General features: G+C 45.1%; 1 protein-coding gene across 2 annotated transcripts in view; it reads left to right on the plus strand.

Annotated features, from left to right (window-relative positions):
- The window catches only part of NCAPH (non-SMC condensin I complex subunit H), a 33,808-nt gene extending 14,897 nt beyond the window's left edge, over window positions 1-18,911 (plus strand). Inside the window, exons 8-18 of one of the 2 annotated variants that reach the window (XM_058683202.1) lie at window positions 609-700; window positions 1,413-1,618; window positions 5,310-5,458; window positions 5,810-5,916; window positions 6,760-6,882; window positions 9,717-9,827; window positions 11,010-11,192; window positions 12,367-12,480; window positions 14,665-14,756; window positions 15,094-15,169; window positions 18,385-18,911. In XM_058683202.1, the coding sequence (XP_058539185.1) occupies window positions 609-700; window positions 1,413-1,618; window positions 5,310-5,458; window positions 5,810-5,916; window positions 6,760-6,882; window positions 9,717-9,827; window positions 11,010-11,192; window positions 12,367-12,480; window positions 14,665-14,756; window positions 15,094-15,169; window positions 18,385-18,444 (1,313 nt within the window). In that variant the 3' untranslated portion in view covers window positions 18,445-18,911. The remainder of the gene's footprint in view (window positions 1-608; window positions 701-1,412; window positions 1,619-5,309; window positions 5,459-5,809; window positions 5,917-6,759; window positions 6,883-9,716; window positions 9,828-11,009; window positions 11,193-12,366; window positions 12,481-14,664; window positions 14,757-15,093; window positions 15,170-18,384) is intronic. The other variant, XM_058683203.1, reaches the window with a different exon arrangement.
- Window positions 18,912-19,231: the final 320 nt, after the last annotated feature.

Genomic DNA, 19,231 nt, shown 5'->3' on the forward strand with positions numbered 1-19,231 from the left:
TAGTTTGGGACTAAAATAAGTAGCATTGCATGATTGGTTGCGCAGTTAGTACACTTTTTTTTTTTTTTTTGAGAGAGAGAGAGAGAGTGAGCACAAGCAGGGGAGGGGCAGAGCGAGCGAGGGAGACAGAAGATCGGAAGTGGACTCTGTCCTGACAGCAAAGAGCCCAACGTAGAGCTCAAACTCCCGAGCTGCAAGGTCATGGCCTGTGCTGAAGTCGGACACTCAACTGACTGAGCCACCCAGGTACCCCCAGTTGGTACACTTTTTGGAAGGGTTTTTGATTTCCCAGCTATAGCATAGGGGCACAGAGTCCATTTCAGAGTCAAATGTCTGTGCTTCAGGTTTCTGCCCTAATGTTTCAGTAACTCTTGGAATGCCAATGTGGAGCCTGCTTCCAGTGTGGGTATGTCTTTGGAGCACCACCCTCTCCCTGGACAGAAGTCTGTGACCTGGAGCTTGGCATCCAGCCAGCCTCTGCCACAGAACAAGAGGCAACTGAGCCTCCCATCTCCATCGTGCTGCTCTGGTCGTTCTGAGCAGGGAGGAGTGTGCTCCATCCACATTCTTTGCCATCGTCCCCCTTTGCCATCTTCTGTTCTCCCCAGCGCCCTTGCAACAGTGTGTGGAAGATTGCCAGATCTGCCCTTCCCTGGCCGGGTTCCAGTTCACTAAATGGGACAGCGAGGCACATAATGAGGTGAGTTCAACTTTTAGACTTCTAAGGGCTCTGGGCATTTGTCCAACTGCTCATGGTTTCAGTGAGATGGCCCAAGACAAGTCCTGCCCAGTGAGAACCAAAACTGTGGCATCATTTTTATTTGGCCAAGAGTATAGAAAATATTTCCCTTGGCACTTCTGTAAGGACTAAAACCTGGGGGCTAGGAATGGAGGGTGAGGCAGCCCTGTCATTCCTGGGTGTGCATTTTTTTAATTAGCTTTACCCTCTAACATGGTTAATTCCAGTCCTCTGGTCTCAGGCTGCTGTCAGGCTCAAGGAATTTCCTGCTCTTCAGGGTTGAGTCCCTTGGCACAGAGTTTCCTGAGAAATTGTCATGTGTAGAGCTTTCCTCTGTATATTTTTAGTATGGCCCCCTTTAGCCTACATACTACCACTTCCAGAATAAATGGTCTCCATGGAAAACAGTTTTCTCTAAACATGTAGTTAATGGATACAGATTCCTGTTTCATGTTTTACAAAATGTGCCTGATGACAATACAGCTTCATCCTGTGCTGCACAATATAAACTTCCTCAGCGCTTTACTATCGTGAGAACGTTGGCTCTGGGGAGGTGGGAGGAGAGGCTGGAAACTCGAATTTTGGGATGAGAAAGGAGTCTATTCCTCCAGCGGTGGCTGGGGTGGCCGTGGGAATGGGGAGTACTAGAGAACCCTCTCTTTGTCCTCTCCAGTCCGTGTCTGCCCTGGTAGACAAGTTCAAGAAAAACGAACAGGTGTTTGACATCAACGCCGAGGTAGAGGAGGATGACTGCGGGGATTTTCCTGATGGGCCCATGGAGGACGACTTTGATGCGAACGATGAGCCTGAACACAGCATGGCTGGGGACAACGCTGAGTTCAGGAGCTGGAAGGAACCCTGCCACACTCATAGCTGCCCGTAAGGCTCTCAGGGCCACAGATGTTCCCAGCGGAGTTTTCCATTTGTTCTTTCCCTGCTGAGACAGTCGAATTTCATCTCTGAGACTGGCTAGGCTGGCGTGCTGGCCATGTAGTCCACACAGGCTGAGCCGTTCTGACTCACGGAATCACACCTGCCTGTGAATTTGGCTCAGCAACTTAGTGGTTATAAAACTGACACTGTGGGAGTTTGTAAGGATAGAACTAAAATATGTAAAGTGCTGGAAAAAAGTACCCGGGATACAGGAGCTACTTCAGTGGTGGCTCTTGTTACGTGTTTTGGTAGCACAGAGTGTGCTTTCTTTCTACACATGACGCATAGTCTGGCTTTTGGCTACATCACTGCATGTCAGTTATAGACACAAACAGGCTTATGTGCTGCTTACAGAAACAGTGGCCCCTGCCTCTTCAGGGTCAAGCAAAGAAGGGGGGCTGGGCAGTGTTCAGTTACCAGATAGGCAGACCAGGGATAAGCAAAGCAGGGGAAACTAAATAAGCAAATAAAACTGAGCATATTGGGCAGGAGGAATTAGCCTGTAGTAATTTAAATTTTTTATTACTCTAGTAGGCATAGAAGAAAATCAGAGCTTTCTGGGCCTTTTTATACGTACTGAAGAGATTACTATTGTTTTAATTTTGAATATGGCTTGGAAGCATCATAATCACGCAGTACCAAGGGCCTCTAAAGGTCATGAATAGGCTTGGGTGTGGGAGATTCCATAAGACTACAAACGAACAGTCCCTGTGCCTACAGCAGTTTTGTGTGCCTGTGACTGGGGACAGCTAAGCTGGTTTGCTATGGGGTAAAACCTTAGAAGTTGTCCCGTATAATTTGTCTGCTTATGTGGGAAATGATTTGATTGATAATGTCTCTTCAAATTGGAGTAGATAGTGATGGGCTAAACATTTAGCACCTCAAGGCAAAACTACCATCTAAGACCTTTGGCACCGTCCTTTCTTCTCCTGATTTGTACTATTAGTATACTTGCAGTCTTGTCCCCGTTCCCATCCTATCTTCTACAAAGTGAGAAATGGTAGGCAGGTTGGTGGGATTAGCTCTTTTAATATCATTTTCAAATGTCAGAGAACAACTGTTACTTTTCCTGGCATCTGAGGAATTGATGGTAACAAAGGGCTTTAGTTACTTCCATTTTGTTATTTTGAATAAATGTCTCCATTTCTCTCCAGTTTCAAACAGAATGAAATCGTAGAGTCCATCCTACTGAGTGCATTAGGGCCAGGGGGCTTAGGTTCTAGCCTAAGGTTTTGTCCATCTTGAAATCCCTATCCTTGGCCTGGTGCTGTTCTTTCCCGAGAGCTCAGTAAATATTTAAACTGCACAGACTTGACTCTGTCATTGATAGATGTGAGATGTGGGGCAGAGGTAAGTGGCATCACCTTTTAGGGTCTTGTGTTCTCATCCATAAAATGAAGGGTTTGGACTAGATAATGATGTCTGAGCTCATGAGTGCTATATTATTCTGGCTTTGTGCCAGACCCATGCCAGGTGCCTTACCTGCATTACCTCCCATAATTTACGTAGTGCAGAAAATGTCATTTCTTAAGCCTTACAACAACCTTATCATTAAGTCCTGTTATCCCCACTTCACAGATGGGGGAACAGGCTCAGAGAAGTTAAATACTGGGATGGAGCTGGGTATCACTCAGCACCTTTGGCCAATTCTGGCTGCATGTAATGAACTTTGGATAGTAGGCTCCCCCCCAGAGCATTTCGCTGAGAGTCCCTGAAGCCAGGCTCTTCGTCACATTTCCCAAACTTTTCCTGGGTGATTGTACTGTGCACCCGTGATGACAACACTGTACTGGACTAAAAGGTCTTTAAGGGCTTCTCTAGCTCAAGGTGGGTTATGGCAGTGCTGAATTATAAATTCCAGTGTTCTGTAGGATGCCCCATGTTATTGGTCCCTGGATGGCAACACTTGGGACAACAGTGCACATCCTCTGTTAACAAGGCCGGGCCTGACAGAAGTGTTGTATGTCCAGCAGCCTCTTGGGCACATTCCCTCTTCCTGCAGCAGTGGGCCACGTGTGCTCTAGCCAATCTCTGTGTACAGGTGCTTGCTGTGGTTACAGACCTAGTCTATACTCCAGGGCCCACCACAGCCTGCTCCATGCATGTAAGAATGAAGCATTTTGCTAAGTGCCGGGTGATGTGCTAGAAGCCAACTGGGAGGAGACCTTTACCCTGCAGGTTAAAGTGTGATGTGCTGAACTGGTGCTGAATTGAAGGAGGAGCCCTGCGGTGGGGGAGCAGGTAAAAGAAATAGTTCCCCCAGAGGGGATTAGAGAAGCTTGATGGGGGTGGGGGGTAGGCCTTGAAAACTGGATAGACCATGAAGTAGGTTGGTTGTTGAGTCAGGGACTTAGGACCAGTAGGGTGCCTGCCACATAGTATTGTGTATCGTAAGATACAATGGCTAGAGTTCAAGCCTCAAGGGCCTTAGCCCTGCCCTGGCCCACGGATTCTCAGGGGATGGGGGCCAAGCTCTTTATAGCTTTGCCTATAAGTTCCCAATAAATTCCCAGCATGACTGCCAAAACAGAACAGTATCTGTGAGAATTGAGCAGAGATTCTACTGAAGGCATCGTCTTTCTCCCTCCGGAGCTCACAGTGTAGTACAGTTGTTATCAGTAACATGGGCGTTCTACAGACTGGAAATGTGAATTTTTTTGAGCATATTCTTATTTTTAAAATTAAGTTTCAATTGCACAATAATTATACAAATCCAGTTTCCTAGTTTTTAAATAAATATTCTGTAGATACAGGTGAAGTCCCCTGTTAAAACTTTTTAACCTTATTCCTTAAGGTTTGATGTAAAGAGGATTTGTGTATATGGATCGCACAGTATGGATGAAAAACCCCTTGGTGTCTGAAGTTCCCTTGTTACCTTTACCTTTAGAGGGCAGTATAGCAGCACTGACATACTTTCTGATGTGTCAGGGACCTTTAGGAGAAAGCTACCTCGCACATACTAGTACCTTGTAGAAAGGTTGAAAAATCAACCCAAAACTGCCATGCTGGACTGGCCAGTTAGACTTCACACACAGCAAAGAATAAAGCTAAGATGGCTTAACGGATTACAAGTGCTCCTCCCCCACCCCGATCATTTGGGGGACAAATTAGAATAACATCTGTTTCACTTTTGGTAGACATTACACTAGTGTTATTGGAGCCCTCACTTTTGGAAGGATGGTGAAGAAAGAATGAGAGAGAGATTATCATCTTGTGTGGTGGGAAATCTTCCATATGGAAAGATCTTGAAGCTGATTCAGAGAATTGTGTCCAACTCCCAGCTCTGGCATTTTATTAACTGTGCAGTCCAACTTTCTCTCTGCCACTTTTCTTGTCTCTCAAGTGGGTAAACTTGCATTTTATGAAGCACTTTAAAACCTCCTTGTATAGCTATGATCATATTGTTATAAAATTAAGAGAAGCAAAAGCACTTTGACTAAGTAAGAACTAAAGGATTTTTTAACGATGAAGTATTTATATTGAACTAACTCTTAGAAATCCTGCCCATTTGTGAAAGCTGAGTAGGTAGTCTTCAGTTGCCTCACATGCTGCTTTACGTGTAAATGCATGATTGTGTTATATATATTGACATGTACGTGGTTGTACATGTAAAAATGTGATTTCATGTGTGTTACAGGGAAGAAATGATTCCCCTTGGGGATGGAGACATTAGGACCATGTGCCCCCTTCTGTCCATGAAACCTGGAGAATATTCCTATTTTAGTCCCCGTACCATGTCGATGTGGGCTGGCCCGGATCACTGGCGCTTTAGACCCCGACTCAAACGTATGTACTTCTAGATGGAACTTGAACACGTAGTGTCAGTGACCATCCAGCATATGTGGGAATGACCACAAGCTTACAAGGCAGGACTCTAGAACTCTGAAGGGCTTGCCAGCGTTTTATGTTTTGCATTCTATCTTTGAATGGAAGGGATTAATTAGCATATTTTTTATTGTGTTTTGTTAGCAAGACCACAAATTACCAGTTGATGAAATAGGAATGTGGTTTGCCTTTCCTAATGCCATTATGTTGTTCAGATAAAAATGGTATTTTGCCATTGATAAGGATCCTGCAGAATGGGTAAATATTGTTCACAGAGGTGAACGGTATTGATGTCTGTGTTCATTTCTGCAGATGATGCTGCCTCCAAATCAGAAAACAAAAAGAAGAATACAAAGAAAGATTTTGAAATTGACTTTGATGATGATATTGACTTTGACATATATTTTCGAAAAACAAAGGTTTGTGCTAGATTTATTAGCATATGTGCTTTCTTAAATTACTCTTTTTACTCTTCATTCTTTTCAGATGTGATTTTTTTTTTTTTTTTTTTTTTTAGTTTTTATTTATTTTGAGAGAGACAGAAACAGAATGCGAGTGGGTTAGGAGCAGAGAGAGAGGGAGACACACAGAATCCAAAGCAGGCTCCAGCTCTGAGCTGTCGGCACAGAGCCCGACGTGGGGCTTGAACTCATGGGCTGTGAGATCATGGCCTGAGCTGAAGTCAGACGCTCAACCGACTGAGCCACCCAGGCACCCCTAGATGTGATTTTTGTTTTATTTATTATTTTGAGAGAGGGAGAGAGCACGAGTGTATGTGAGCAAGAGAAGGGCAGAGAGAGAGAGAGAGAAGGAGAGAGAGAATCCCAAGCAGACTCTGTGCTGTCATCATGAAGCCCAATGCAGGACTCAAACTCAAAATGGCGACATCCTGACTTGAGCCGAAATCAAGAGTTGGACGCTTAACCAACAGCCACCCAGATGCCCCACAGATGTGATTTTTTAAACAATTAATTACAAATATAAGTTTTAGAGTAAATAGATGGTTTCATTCTCCCTCAGTCTCTAGAGGAATTGAGAAAAAAACCCGAACTCAGTGGCAGATAGAATCAGGTTTAGAATATGAATAATGTCTAGCAAAATCTCTTTCACATGGAACTGGGAATTCTGACAGTAGACTAGTGCTGCCCAAATCCTTTCCAAGCTCCTTAAAAAAAAAAAAAAAAAATATATATATATATATATATGTTTTGAACATTCTTATTAAAGATGCCTAAAAACTTTTTTTTTTTTTTTTTTAATAGGCTGCTACTATTCTGACCAAATCCACTTTGGAGAATCAGAATTGGAGAGCTACCACTCTTCCTACGGATTTCCTCTATGAGACTGATAATCTTGTCCAGCTGCATCTCAAACCAGGAACCAGGGTAAGACCAGGATAAGACTGTTCCTTGGTTCGTTCAGGCTGCTGCTGTTGTCTCACCTGCTGATAGCATCAGAGGTATCGGATGATGGGTAGTGTGACTGTCAGACAGTGCCTTTAAGGAAAAGGAGAGAGCGAGAGGAGAGATGTGTGTTAGCCCAGGGCAGTTACTGGAAGACACAGTGGGTGTAGCACAGCTAAAGGGAAAGCTTATGGGATAGATGCACACCAAAGATTTGAAATACATCAGTTGGTTAGACCTCCGGATGGACACTGAGCCCTACACGCTGAAATGCTAGGGCGATAAACAATCTTTTGTTGAGGTTCTTACAAGATGTTAGTTATTGCTTGATTCTCTACTTTCTCGTTGAGGTGGTGGATTCACTAGGCAGATGCTGTTCCCAGCCCACGTTGCCTTCCTCATGGTCAGGGTGTGGACGGGGTGTAGACTGTGACATGAGGGGTGATGTAGGTGCCGGTGTCTGACTGTGCAGTCCTCAGGGAGTTCTCCAGTGCTGCGCAACCTTCCTGGCTCCTCTGTTAAGATGAGCACTCCAGACCACTTGGTGCTGTACCTAGTCGCCGTTCGCTTCATCTGCCTGTGGTTCTTCTGGTGATGCTGGTAGCAAGCGCATGTCACTGTTGCCAGGGTAACCAGTCAGTGGTTCAAGCTAGGTTTCATTTATCTAGACCCCCGTTCATTTGCATTCCTGGTGGTTCTAGTCTTGTGGCGTCATATACACAAACCGTCTTCAGTTTCCTCTTCCTTATTTTGCCTGTTTCTGTACAAGACCGTAATGATATGTATACAGCTCCCCCAAATCACTGATATCTCACATTGTGTTTTTATAAACCAACAGTAATTTATTTTCCTTTTTAATCAACACTGTTTGCTTAATAGAAATACTCTTAAAAGTGCAGAAAGAGATACAAAACCGCAGTACGAGAAAGTATGGCTATGGTCAGTATTGGTAAGATGCTAGCCCCCTCGTTCTGATCAGAAAATGGAACCCTGTGGCGGAAGAGCAGGATGGTAGGACACTTCTCAAACCTTGCCCAGCCTGGAGCTGCTCTCTGTGGCCACAAGCCACCCCCTTTTCCCTCAAGCCCTTATTGTGAACATTTGAAGATCGTGGCCTTCGGTGGGAATTTGCGTATTCAGATGTTAAGGTGGTAGAACAAAGTCTTTGAGACATTGCATTCCAGGGGGTGGTTTTTTGTTTTTGTTTTTTGTTTTATGATCGTCTCTTCTAGAGAAAGAACTTTTGCTTCTGATTGTCCATAGGAACAAATTCACTGTGTGTGGTAGGGCAGCCAGGCAGTAGGAGCTGGAGATCCCTGACCTTCCCAGCAGAGTTACACTGGGAAAATGACTGTTAAGCTCTGGAAACCCTGGAAATTAGATGCTGGATTAATAAGCACTATTTGGTTAGAGACTATACAGATCAACCACCCATCCAGTTTAATATCTTGCAAGGGGATTCTAATAGCAACCGCTGTCATGTTCCCTTCCTGAAACACTTTTTTGTAGACTATGGACAATGTAGAGTGTGCCTCGAGGAGAGTATCCTAAATGGAGAGGGATTTAGAAATAGTGTTATAGGAGGAACAGTGGAAGAAAGTAGACAATAAATACCTATTGTTGAATATTATTTTTGGATTTGTATCATAAAAACATTGTGAAGGGGTTTTTTTGGCTGCTTTTGGGTATAGAGTTGTATTAAAATATTCAGTATGCTTTGTAAACTACATACCTTCAGCCTCATGTCCTTCTCCCCAAAGAAACCCCTCAGGCAAAAATCACTGGTCTAAAGATCAGCAAATATCTGAAGGGCTGTGGTCACAGGCATTCCCAAAGGAGGAGGCAGACTTGTTCTCTGAGGCTCTGGAAGGCAGAACAAGGACCCTGTGTGTAACAACAGGGAAAAAAGCTGAATGTTTCTTCTTATGATTGTCCCAGAAATGAGACAGGCTGCCTGTGAATTAAAATTGTGAATGGGTTTTCTCAGAATTGCTCGAGCGGCAACCAAGTCGACTTCTTTTCAGATAGCTTTAGGCAGTTTTGTTTTTAATGAAGAAACCCTTTCCAATAAAGTTGTGCACAGACCTAATTGCACACTAGCTCTCTGGTTTATTTGGGTTGGATGGAGTCTCCAAGCCCTGCTACCCCAGGGCTTGCTCTAGAACGGAGCTGTGGAGTTGAAGTTGTCAGGATTAAGATGACTTTTCAGGACCCTTAGAACTCTAAAATTCTATAATTCTATTTTTTTTTTAATTTTTTTTAACATTTTTTTTAATTTTTTTTTTTTTTTTTAACGTTTATTTATTTTTGAGACAGAGAGAGACAGAGCATGAACAGGGGAGGGTCAGAGAGAGGGAGACACAGAATCCGAAACAGGCTCCAGGCTCTGAGCTGTCAGCACAGAGCCCGACGCGGGGCTCGAACTCACGGACTGCGAGATCGTGACCTGAGCCGAAGTCGGCCACTTAACCGACTGAACCACCCAGGCGCCCCTTTTTTAACATTTTTATTGTTGAGAGATAGAGACAGAGTGTGAGCAGGGAAGGGGCAGAGAGAGAGGGAGACACAGAATCTGAAGCAAGTTCCATCCAGGCTCTGGGCTGTCAGCACAGAGCCCGACGTGGGGCTCAAACTCACGAACCGTGAGATCATGACCTGAGCTGAAGTCAGACGCTTAACCGGCTGAGCCACCCAGACACCCCTAAAATTCTATAATTCTAGGAGGTTGATCATAAGAACTAAGGTTATTGTCCATCTTAGTTTAGAGATGCTTTCCTAGAAATTGCTTTCTACTGTTATTCTTTCCTTCATTCTAGTTACTTAAGATGGCCCAAGGCCAGAGGGCAGGAACTGAACATTATGAAGAAATTGGAGACTATGATTACAACAACCCTAACGACACCTCCAACTTTTGCCCTGGATTACAGGTAAAGGAGAGAAGAGCTCTGTCCTCTCTTCTAAGCGGAAGAGCCTTCTTTCCTATATGGTGGAAAGCTGCAGGAAATTCTAAATCAGGTGGGGAGTTTGTGGCTGCCTGCCCTGCCCCAGGCATCAGGGAATGAGCAAAGGTGAGGAAACAGCCAAAACCTTGGCCTGCTTTGCTGCCAGTCCTACATGCGGAAAGCGAATGATCATAAACCAGTCAATATCTTTAGCCTGTGCAAAGCACTTATCTTGGCTATTTTGGGATTTCAAAGGAAAATACTCTTCCTGCTCTGAGGAGCTAGTATTTCGGCTAGGGAGACAGAGCACATAGACACGCGAAGACCGTATGATCTGATAGGCAAAAAGTCTATGGGGTAGATTCAGGAGACTAGGCTTCTAGCTCTGATTTTGGTTCTTACATTGCAAACTTACACAAGCTACTCCCCAATTTAGATCTAGGTTTAGGCTAAATAATCTCAGTATTCCTATTGTGAGTCCACTAATGAGATAGCAAATGTAAATAACAGAAAGGGGGAAAATATTAGGCCTCATCTGTGTCCCCGTAGGGAGAGGGACGAGAACTGCAGAATAGTTTGTTCACCTTACCATCTTACGTGGAGAATTGCGTTGTTACATTTTAGTGAAAATCCAGACCTTGAGTGCTTCTCAAACTTTCCGGGTGTTTAAGAATCACCCTAAAAAAGAATCACTGCTAAAAACAAGTCCTGGGTCCCAGCCCAGAGATCTGATCAATCCCTGCTGGCCTTGGTCCGAGAATGAATTTTTCATGGCTCCTGGACAGGAATCCTGTGGCCGGCTGGAGACCCCTGGCGACTCTCGTGCTCACATTGGGTGAGGGATGTGGGTCAGATCTCCAGTGTTTCAAGAATGCTTTCTATAAAATGAAATCTTAAGTTGGCCTGAAGCCAAAGGTGATACTGGCAGTTGTGATTATTGAATTCCTTTTAACTTGCTCTAGAGGTCTTAGTTAACAGATAGCTTTCCTCTTAGGGTTTATGTATAACAGGAAGATAAGTAGAGGCACCTAGAAGTCCAAGGTAGGGTTGACTCACACAATGAACTCTCAGGTGCTCTGCTCTTGATGTGTAAATACAGTCTTTTTCAAGGATACTTCTAAGCCTCTCAGACAGCTTCTGCCAAACTTGAACTGTTTTCTTTCCCAGGCTGCTGACAGTGATTATGAAGAGTCGGACGATTTATTTGTGGGACCAGTTGGGACCTTTGACCTTACATCTTGCCATCCGCCTAAAACAACACAAGAGAATGATGATATCCCTGAAGTCCAAGGATTGGACATCACCACTTATGGGGAGTCGAATCTGGTAGCTGAACCTCAGAAGGTAGAGGTGAAAGCCGAGAATTATATTGTTTGCCTGAGATCTATTTAATTTGCCTCCTATATGAGAGTCATATTGGTCTGGGCTTGATTTTTTTTTTTTTTTTTTTTTTTTTTTACCCTCTATTTTCTTTTTTTTCTTTTTTCTTTTTTTTTTTTTTTTAATTTTTTTTAATGTTTATTTATTTTTGAGACAGAGAGAGACAAAGCATGAACAGGGGAGGGTCAGAGAGAGGGAGATACAGAATCCGAAACAGGCTCCAGGCTCTGAGCTGTCAGCACAGAGCCCGACGCGGGGCTCGAACTCACGGACCGCGAGATCATGACCTGAGCCGAAGTCGGCCGCTTAACCGACTGAGCCAGCCAGGCGCCCCTCCCCTCTATTTTAAGTCGTTGCTCTTTAAGTGGCTGACTCTTAAGTAGGGCTGTGTTGGGAATGAGCTGATGCTAATTAAGTATGTGTAGAACTAGTCATCTCTCCAGAGATTGTGATAAACCATATAACTAGGGGCAAAGTGGTAAACTATGTGAATGAAGGCTGCAGGCAGGGAAAATCGGTTTCTGTGCTTATTGCGTGAGGCTAGCTATTTGTCTCTGGAAAATCTTGGCCAGATTCAATTTGTATTAAATTATCACGCATTAAGCATCTGTCCCGTACCAAGTGACAGGCGTGGTGATTTCATATATATTTGATTGACCTATGTCTCTTACACTGGGATTCCAGGTTAGTCTTATGTAGATTATACTTGGTCAACAAGAAATTAGATTAAAGGAAGGGACTCTATTTTGGTATATCCAAAGGAAGTTCTAGAACTCCTTGGATTAAACCAAACTAGATTCTTTATTTGAACTCCAGACTTTTGGGGCGCCTGGGTGGCGCAGTCGGTTAAGCGTCCGACTTCAGCCAGGTCACGATCTCGCGGTCCGTGAGTTCGAGCCCCGCGTCAGGCTCTGGGCTGATGGCTCGGAGCCTGGAGCCTGTTTCCGATTCTGTGTCTCCCTCTCTCTCTGCCCCTCCCCCGTTCATGCTGTGTCTCTCTCTGTCCAAAAATAAATAAAAAACGTTGAAAAAAAAAATTAAAAAAAAAAAAAATGAACTCCAGACTTTTGCTTTTACAATGGGTTGATGGTAAATGTTTTTTTTTTATTTTACTTAGTTTTACTTGGTTATATATCTATTGCAGGTAAATAAAATTGAAATCCATTATGCCAAGACTGCCAAAAAGATGGACATGAAGAAGTTGAAGCAAAGCATGTGGAGTTTGCTGACAGAGTTCTCCAAGCATGCAGACGCGGAGGTAACATGTTCTGCTTACTCTCTAGGTGCCCGGCATGTGGGAGGGGACTAGCTCACGGTTAAGGCTCTAAGATCAGTGGCGTGAATTCAGAAAGCATTCATTCAGAAATACAAAGAAACTTCGCACCTCCGAGAGAGAAATGAACCAAGTATATGAACACGCAAGTCACACGAAAGGCGATGCAGATGGTAAACTAGTGCACGTGACATTATTCAGTCTTGCTGGTAATCAAAAAATACAGATGAAAGCATTTTAGGCTCCTTTAAAATAGCGACTTCAGCAGTTAAACAATTCTTTCAGTACAGAGTTGAGGAAAAGCTTGGAGCATTTACTCACTGCTGGTGCAATTTAAGTTGATAAATGACCCTTTTGGAAAGCAAATTCTAACATCTCAGGTGCCATAAAATGTTTAAGCCCTTTGATCTAATACTTCTTGATTTGGGAAATATAATCAAAGTAGGAAAATAGTAAAAAACAATTTTGTCAAATTGTCTCTTTCTCCTTCAGAACAAGGTGAAACCTTGACTGACTCTTTCCAACTAAATGGAACTCTCAGTCAACCAGAATCCTGCCATCCTCTCTATTGGACCGCTAATGCTCAGGCAATGTTCTGAGCTTTCCAAACCCAACCCGTTCTCCTATACCTTCTCCTGTTGGCTGAGAAGTGAAAATCATGCTTGGACTGAGGACCCTGAGTTGTGTAGTCCTACATATCAGCTAAGGCTCCAATCATATGCCTAAAACTGGATAGGATGCAAATGTAAGGGAAATGCGCTTTTTACAAAGTAGAAAAGGGGTGGGGTGCCTGGGTAGCTCAGTCGGTTAAGTGTCCGACTTTGGCTCAGGTTGTGATCTCACAGCTTATGAGTTTGAGCCCCGTGTCAGGCTCTGTGATGACAGCTCAGTGACCGGAGCCTGCTTTGGATTCTGTGTCTCCCTCTTTCTCTCTCAGAGTGTGTCCGCTCACACTCTGTCTCTGTCTCTCTCTCAAAAATAAATAATAAAACATCTTAAAAAATTAAAAATAAAAAAAGTAGGAAAGGGGTTCTACGTAAACTTTGAGTTTATTTATTTATATATTTATTTTGAAGATTTATTTATTTTTTAAAGGTTTGTTTGTTTGTTTTTAAGCATTTATTTATTTTTGAAAGAGGAAGACAGAGCACAAGCTGGAAAGGGGCAGGGAGAGAGACACACACAGAAGCAGGCTCCAGGCTGTGAACTGTCAGCACAGAGCCTGCTGCGGGGCTGGAACTCACAGAGATCATGACCTGAGCCAAAGTCGGATGCTTAACTGATTGAGCCACCCAGACACCCCTAAAGATTTATTTTATTTTTAGAGAGACAGCACGCGACCAGGGGTGGGGGGTGGGGGGTAGGAGGGAGAAGGAGAGAGAGAGAGGGAGGGAGGGAGGGAATATCTTAAGCAGGCTCCATGCTCAGCACAGAGCCCGATGTGGGGCTTGATCCCACAACCCTGGGATCATGACCTGAGCCAAAATTGAGTTGGACACTCAACTGGCTGTGCCACTCAGGCACCCCAAACTTTGAATTTAAACAACTTAGAATACCCTCTACTCCAGGGATTATGGTTAACTAAGAATTTATCCTTTTTTAAAAAGTCTTTTATCACGAAAATACTCAAACATATTAGTAGAGAGAGAATAGTATAGTGAACACCTACTTCTGATAACTCTCACTGTTTTATGTATACTGTCACCCATCCTGTCCTGCCTCCCCATCCCACCCACCATGTACACATTCTGAATTATTGTAACACAAATACGAGACATGACATCCTTTGATAACTGCTTGCCGTATGGATTATGGATTCTGTGCTGCCCTTGGCTGCGTTAGGCCAGTTGAAACTATAAATGATCATGGCTTTTGTTGTTTTGTATTTTTTTTCCTCAGAGAAAACTAGAAGACTTTTTGCAGTTTTTCCTTTACTGGGATTACACTGACATTGACATCAACATTTACCATCACTTGGTAGTCAGTGTCCTGGTGCAGGGCTAAGGAATGGAGTCCCCTTATGGGTCCCTTTTCTTTAAGATGTAACTTAGAAAATGTGGTTTCATTCAGATGTAGACTTTTTGGAGATACAATCTTTAGGTTTACGTTGCTTTCTCGAAAGTGAACTGGTCCTGCATATCAGAGTTGTCAATATTCTTCTTCTGTTAGACAAACCACAGTGAAACTGGAAAAGAAGGGGACATGGGAAAGGTGGCTGATGAGAAGATGCTCAGCAGGCTCACAAAGGATCTGCAGAAGAGGTGCGTGCCAGTGACCACAGGGCTGACGGACCCTCTGCACACGCTCTGCTCTTTTAATACTTGGGGCAGTTTTTCTGTGTCTTCTTTGCATTGTGAAATGAGTTAATAGAGACCAACTTTTAAAAAGGCATTTTTCTGCACCATTGGCTGGAATGGGACAAGTGATATTTTATTTCCAAATGAGAAACTAGAAGAACCTGCTTATAAAATACATCTGAAATATTTCTTTGTTTCTGCTTAGTTTGTTCACTGGACATGTGTATTCATACTTGATGAAAGAGCCTTTGTTCCTAGAACTGCAGTGACCCAGCTAAATACTTGCCTCTTTGTTTTATAGCTTGCCTCCCCTCATGGCTCAGAACCTCTCTATACCTCTGGCCTTTGCCTGTCTCCTACATTTAGCCAATGAAAAGGTAGGTAAATCTGGTAAGCGTGGGAGTATTCTGTGTTCATCGCAACCTGTTTGAGCTCTTAATTAGATCTCTCACGGGCAACCTCATAGGACATCTTAAATACAGTGACTTATGCAGTACTTTCAACCCAGAGGATTAACCATGCACGCACTTAGAAGTGACTTAGAAAAAGGCCACTGGGTGTGATTAGCAATGAAAATAATGAGGAGGACCCAACTGGGGAAATTTTTAGGTGCTGAATTGTGATCTGTCAGTTCCCAGCTTTAAAGCATAAAGTGCTTTTGTATTTTTGGGTGTCGGAGGCTTTAAAGGGCAAATCCTGCCGGTGCCAAAGTCAAGACACATGGAGATGTGGTGGAGGACGGAGGGCCAGGTGAGGATGAAAGGAAAATTGATGCAGGGAGAGGATAGTGAGACATGGAGGCCATGGCCAGCAGGGCTGCACCACCAACAATGCCAGGCTCCGCAGTGTGCCACGCCAGCCAGCAGAACTGAGCAGTCGTGGCACAGTCACCAGAAGAGCGGGCAGGGACCCATCTTCCCAAGAGTGTGGTGGCAGCTACCCAGGAGGCAGCCCGGTGAGGCAGCCAGCAACAAGCCCCAACAAGTGGCACTGCGTGAGGCTTTGTACCCTTTGTATCCTTTTGTGTCCTTAGGCAGCCGGTCCCTCACGTAGACTTTGGCTCTTGAAGTAGAGCATCACTAGGGCTGGGCATGTCTCGCTGCTATCGTGCACCACAGCTGTGGATTCTAACCTCCTCCAAGACCGGAACCCTGCCCCAGAGCCGAGAGTGTGGCGCCTGTCTGAACACTGAAGAGTGGTTTGAGAGGATCGATAAGATTGCACTGGAATGCCAGCAAAAATGGGGTGCTGCAGAAGCACCCAGGGTTTCCTGTGTGCCAGCGCCTGACCTCTGGCCTCGTAATTAAAATGACGCAATGATCGGCTGTTTCGCAGCTCTGGGCTTGCTTGGACTGACTGCTGGGCCCGAAGGCGAGAGGTTCCCTTGCAGGATGACCCGTGTAGGATAGCCTTCAGCCTATCCACGCGGACCTCCCACTGGGAGTCAGGGACCACTTTTTCTCTTTCGAAGCTCATGACCTCACTGAAGAAGAACAAAGTGTCCATTTGGCAGAAGCTAGTTTTGAGGCTGGGCAGGGAAGAGATGTGGAAGAGCCAGTGAGCCAGGACAGGTGCTGCGCGTGTGCACCTACGGTGCTGACTGTTGGGCCCGGGCGTTCACTACTGAGGTGTGAACAGAGCAACCCAGCTTAGCTTCTGACGGGAAGAGCTTATACATTAGAGCCACCGTGGTTGATTGTTGACCCAGGAACATTGAACTCACATGGCTGCAGGGTGAAAGGTAGTAAGCAGCAGTGGCTGACTGCAGAGATCATGTGCCCTGTTCAGAAGTCCTGAAGACAAGGCTAGGGGACACACAGCCCCATCCGTGGTTGTGGGAGATGGCAGTGAGAATGGCTCCGTGTGATTCTTGACATGTTCCAACTTATCCAATGTCAGAAGCAAACTACATGAAGAAAGAATAACTAGGAGGAAAAAAAAAAACAAAAAGATATTATCATCCTGACAAGAAATCCACAAATGGCTCTGAGGAGGATTCCCCATCTGAAGAGGAGGGCACACAAGCCATCCATCTGTCTGACATTCAGAAGTGTGACTGTAAAGCTGTTCTGGGGGAGGCCTGGAACCTCACACCATCTTTACGGACGTAGGTGCTGGTGAACTCTCCCTCTGGGTGTGTTCTCCTAGCACATACAGGCTCCTAAAGCACAGGGTGCCCCCAAAGCTCAGAAACCCTCATCTTGAGTCCAAATTGAGAATGTTACTGATTTCACTCAATTGCACCAGTCTGAGAATCGGTGTTGCCCTGGGCTGTGTGTCTCTGCAGAAGCCTGCCTCTTCCCTGTGAGAGAGCGGCTGTATGGTCTACACTCGGTTCCGAAATAGACCGGGCCGAGGAAACCCTGCTAAAAAGCATCGGTGATTCTGTGGCCTCACTGAGGCACATAATGCTCTGGCTCCAGCACTGCGCTGCTTCCCCCAACAGCAGGGCCGGGATTGTTGTGCTGTGATCGAGTGTGTCTTTAGGGGCCCAGAGCGCTCAGCATTTAAAGGATGGGGAGATGGCACCAGACCAGAAACCCTTGGGCTAAGCGCTGAGGGAAGCCATTGCTGGATCTTGGCTTTGGGCTGTTTGAGAAGATTTGACTGTAACATTGACCCTGTCAGTTACCATGATAGTCTGCAGGGGTGTGTGGTAACTCAGTTTAGAACCACCAAGAGAAATTTCACAACGCTTAATACCAGAACATGACTCTCTTGTGGCCTTCTTTCTCCCTGTCTTTCACTCCCATCTGGACTCTTCATCAGCCACTCTGGGAATGAGCTCCCCTGAGAAGTGCGACGGGGCGTGGGGTGCAGTGGTGGACGCAGGGTCTCCTCTACCTCTGTGGGCCTGAGTGCCAATATGGTGTGACTGATTAGCCAAACCTGAACCGCTTCTGGAACCTGAGTCGTAGAAGTCACGCTTCAGGGGGGTATGATTTCAGCTTTCCATCGTTAGCAGTACAGGAAGGTGCACCAGAAAGGGTGGTGTGGTTGCTGAGTGCCAGCACATCGTGCCTGCCTCCAGTGCCAAGTGAGGGGAGGTATGCTTGGTGGTGAGCTTAGGAAAGACAGGCCTCTGGCAATTGTTTGGTCCTAAAGGAAACAAGTGCCTGGGATTGGTGGGGAATTCATGGGGTGGGAGAGTGGGGGTGTTAGGTGGGGGAAGAGCTGAGAGGTAGGGAAAGGCCTGAGCAGATGGAGCGAGGGGGCTGTCACGGCCGTCCTCAGGGATGAGGTTATGGGGCAGGGAGGGGGAGGGCCTGGACAAGGCCACACATGGACAGGGTTAACAAGCATGTGTTGTGTCTCCTGGTGGCTTCCCATCCGCTTTTCGTTCCTTCCAGAGCAAATAGCTTAGCTCTTGGGCCCGTTACAGAGAGAGGTTGTTGCAGGAACCAGCACCAGGAAGTCTTTCTTTTTGCCTTTTTTCCCCCTGCAGTTGGCAAGGATTTGCAATTAGCTTTATTATGCAAATGATATTTGCTATAACATAATTTTCTTACAGTCATGGGACTAAGTTCATTCTTTGTAGTCACCACCCTGTTACCTTGATTAGAATCTGTTCATGTGTTTGATCTTCCTTCAGAATCTAAAGCTGGAAGGAACTGAGGACCTTTCCGACATTCTTGTGAGGCAAGGGGATTGAGTTTGCCCGAGAAGAGTTGGCAGAAAGGGGCTCATCGCTTCTTCGGTGACCAGGACGTCCCCACTCTGGGTGCTGCAAGTGCGGCAGGCCTGTGGCCAGGCTGTAGCCCACTACCAAAGTGCCGGGTTTTTTATCTGTTGCTCTTCCCTTCTCTTCCTCACGGTCTGGGAACCAGCACCCTGAAGCTCTTTGATTAAAGTTTCCTGCCCTGTGGTGACCACAGGGAGGAGATGGTGAGGGCACTGATCTTGATTATGAAAACCTATATCTATGTTTTGAATTCATGTCTAGTTTTTGCCTCCTCAGTTGATCTTTGTTTTTTTCCACACTTTTGTAGAAAATTATTTCCCAGTAGGCACTGGTTGTCTTTAAACAGCTGTCTAAGCCATGTACATAAAATACATCGTCTGTGCACTTACAAATGTATATATGTTATGTCTGCTTAAATAAAATCATTCTGAATCATATGCTTGACAAAATATTTGACTGTCTTCTAGATAAGTTTTAGAGCTGGTGCTTTCCCTTAAGGGGGTTGCAGTCTTGTTAGCTTGATGAGGTACCTGTGTGTCAGTAAAGGCAGGAAACACTTAAGGGCTGAGAAGATTGGTCTTGTAACAGTAGAGGAGAAAGAAACCACTGGCTGGAGGTTCAGATTTCCAGATTGGGTCCATTGGGCCTATGAATTCTGCTGGAGGGTGATGGTGGTAAAAATTGCTAACCTTTGTTTAAGCGGCTAACTCCTATGGATTACTTCACTCAGCCTTCTTAGCATCTCTGTGAGGAACAT

The sequence above is a fragment of the Neofelis nebulosa genome, chromosome 9, assembly GCF_028018385.1.
Source record: "Neofelis nebulosa isolate mNeoNeb1 chromosome 9, mNeoNeb1.pri, whole genome shotgun sequence".
In the NCBI taxonomy this organism is placed as follows: domain Eukaryota; kingdom Metazoa; phylum Chordata; class Mammalia; order Carnivora; family Felidae; genus Neofelis; species Neofelis nebulosa.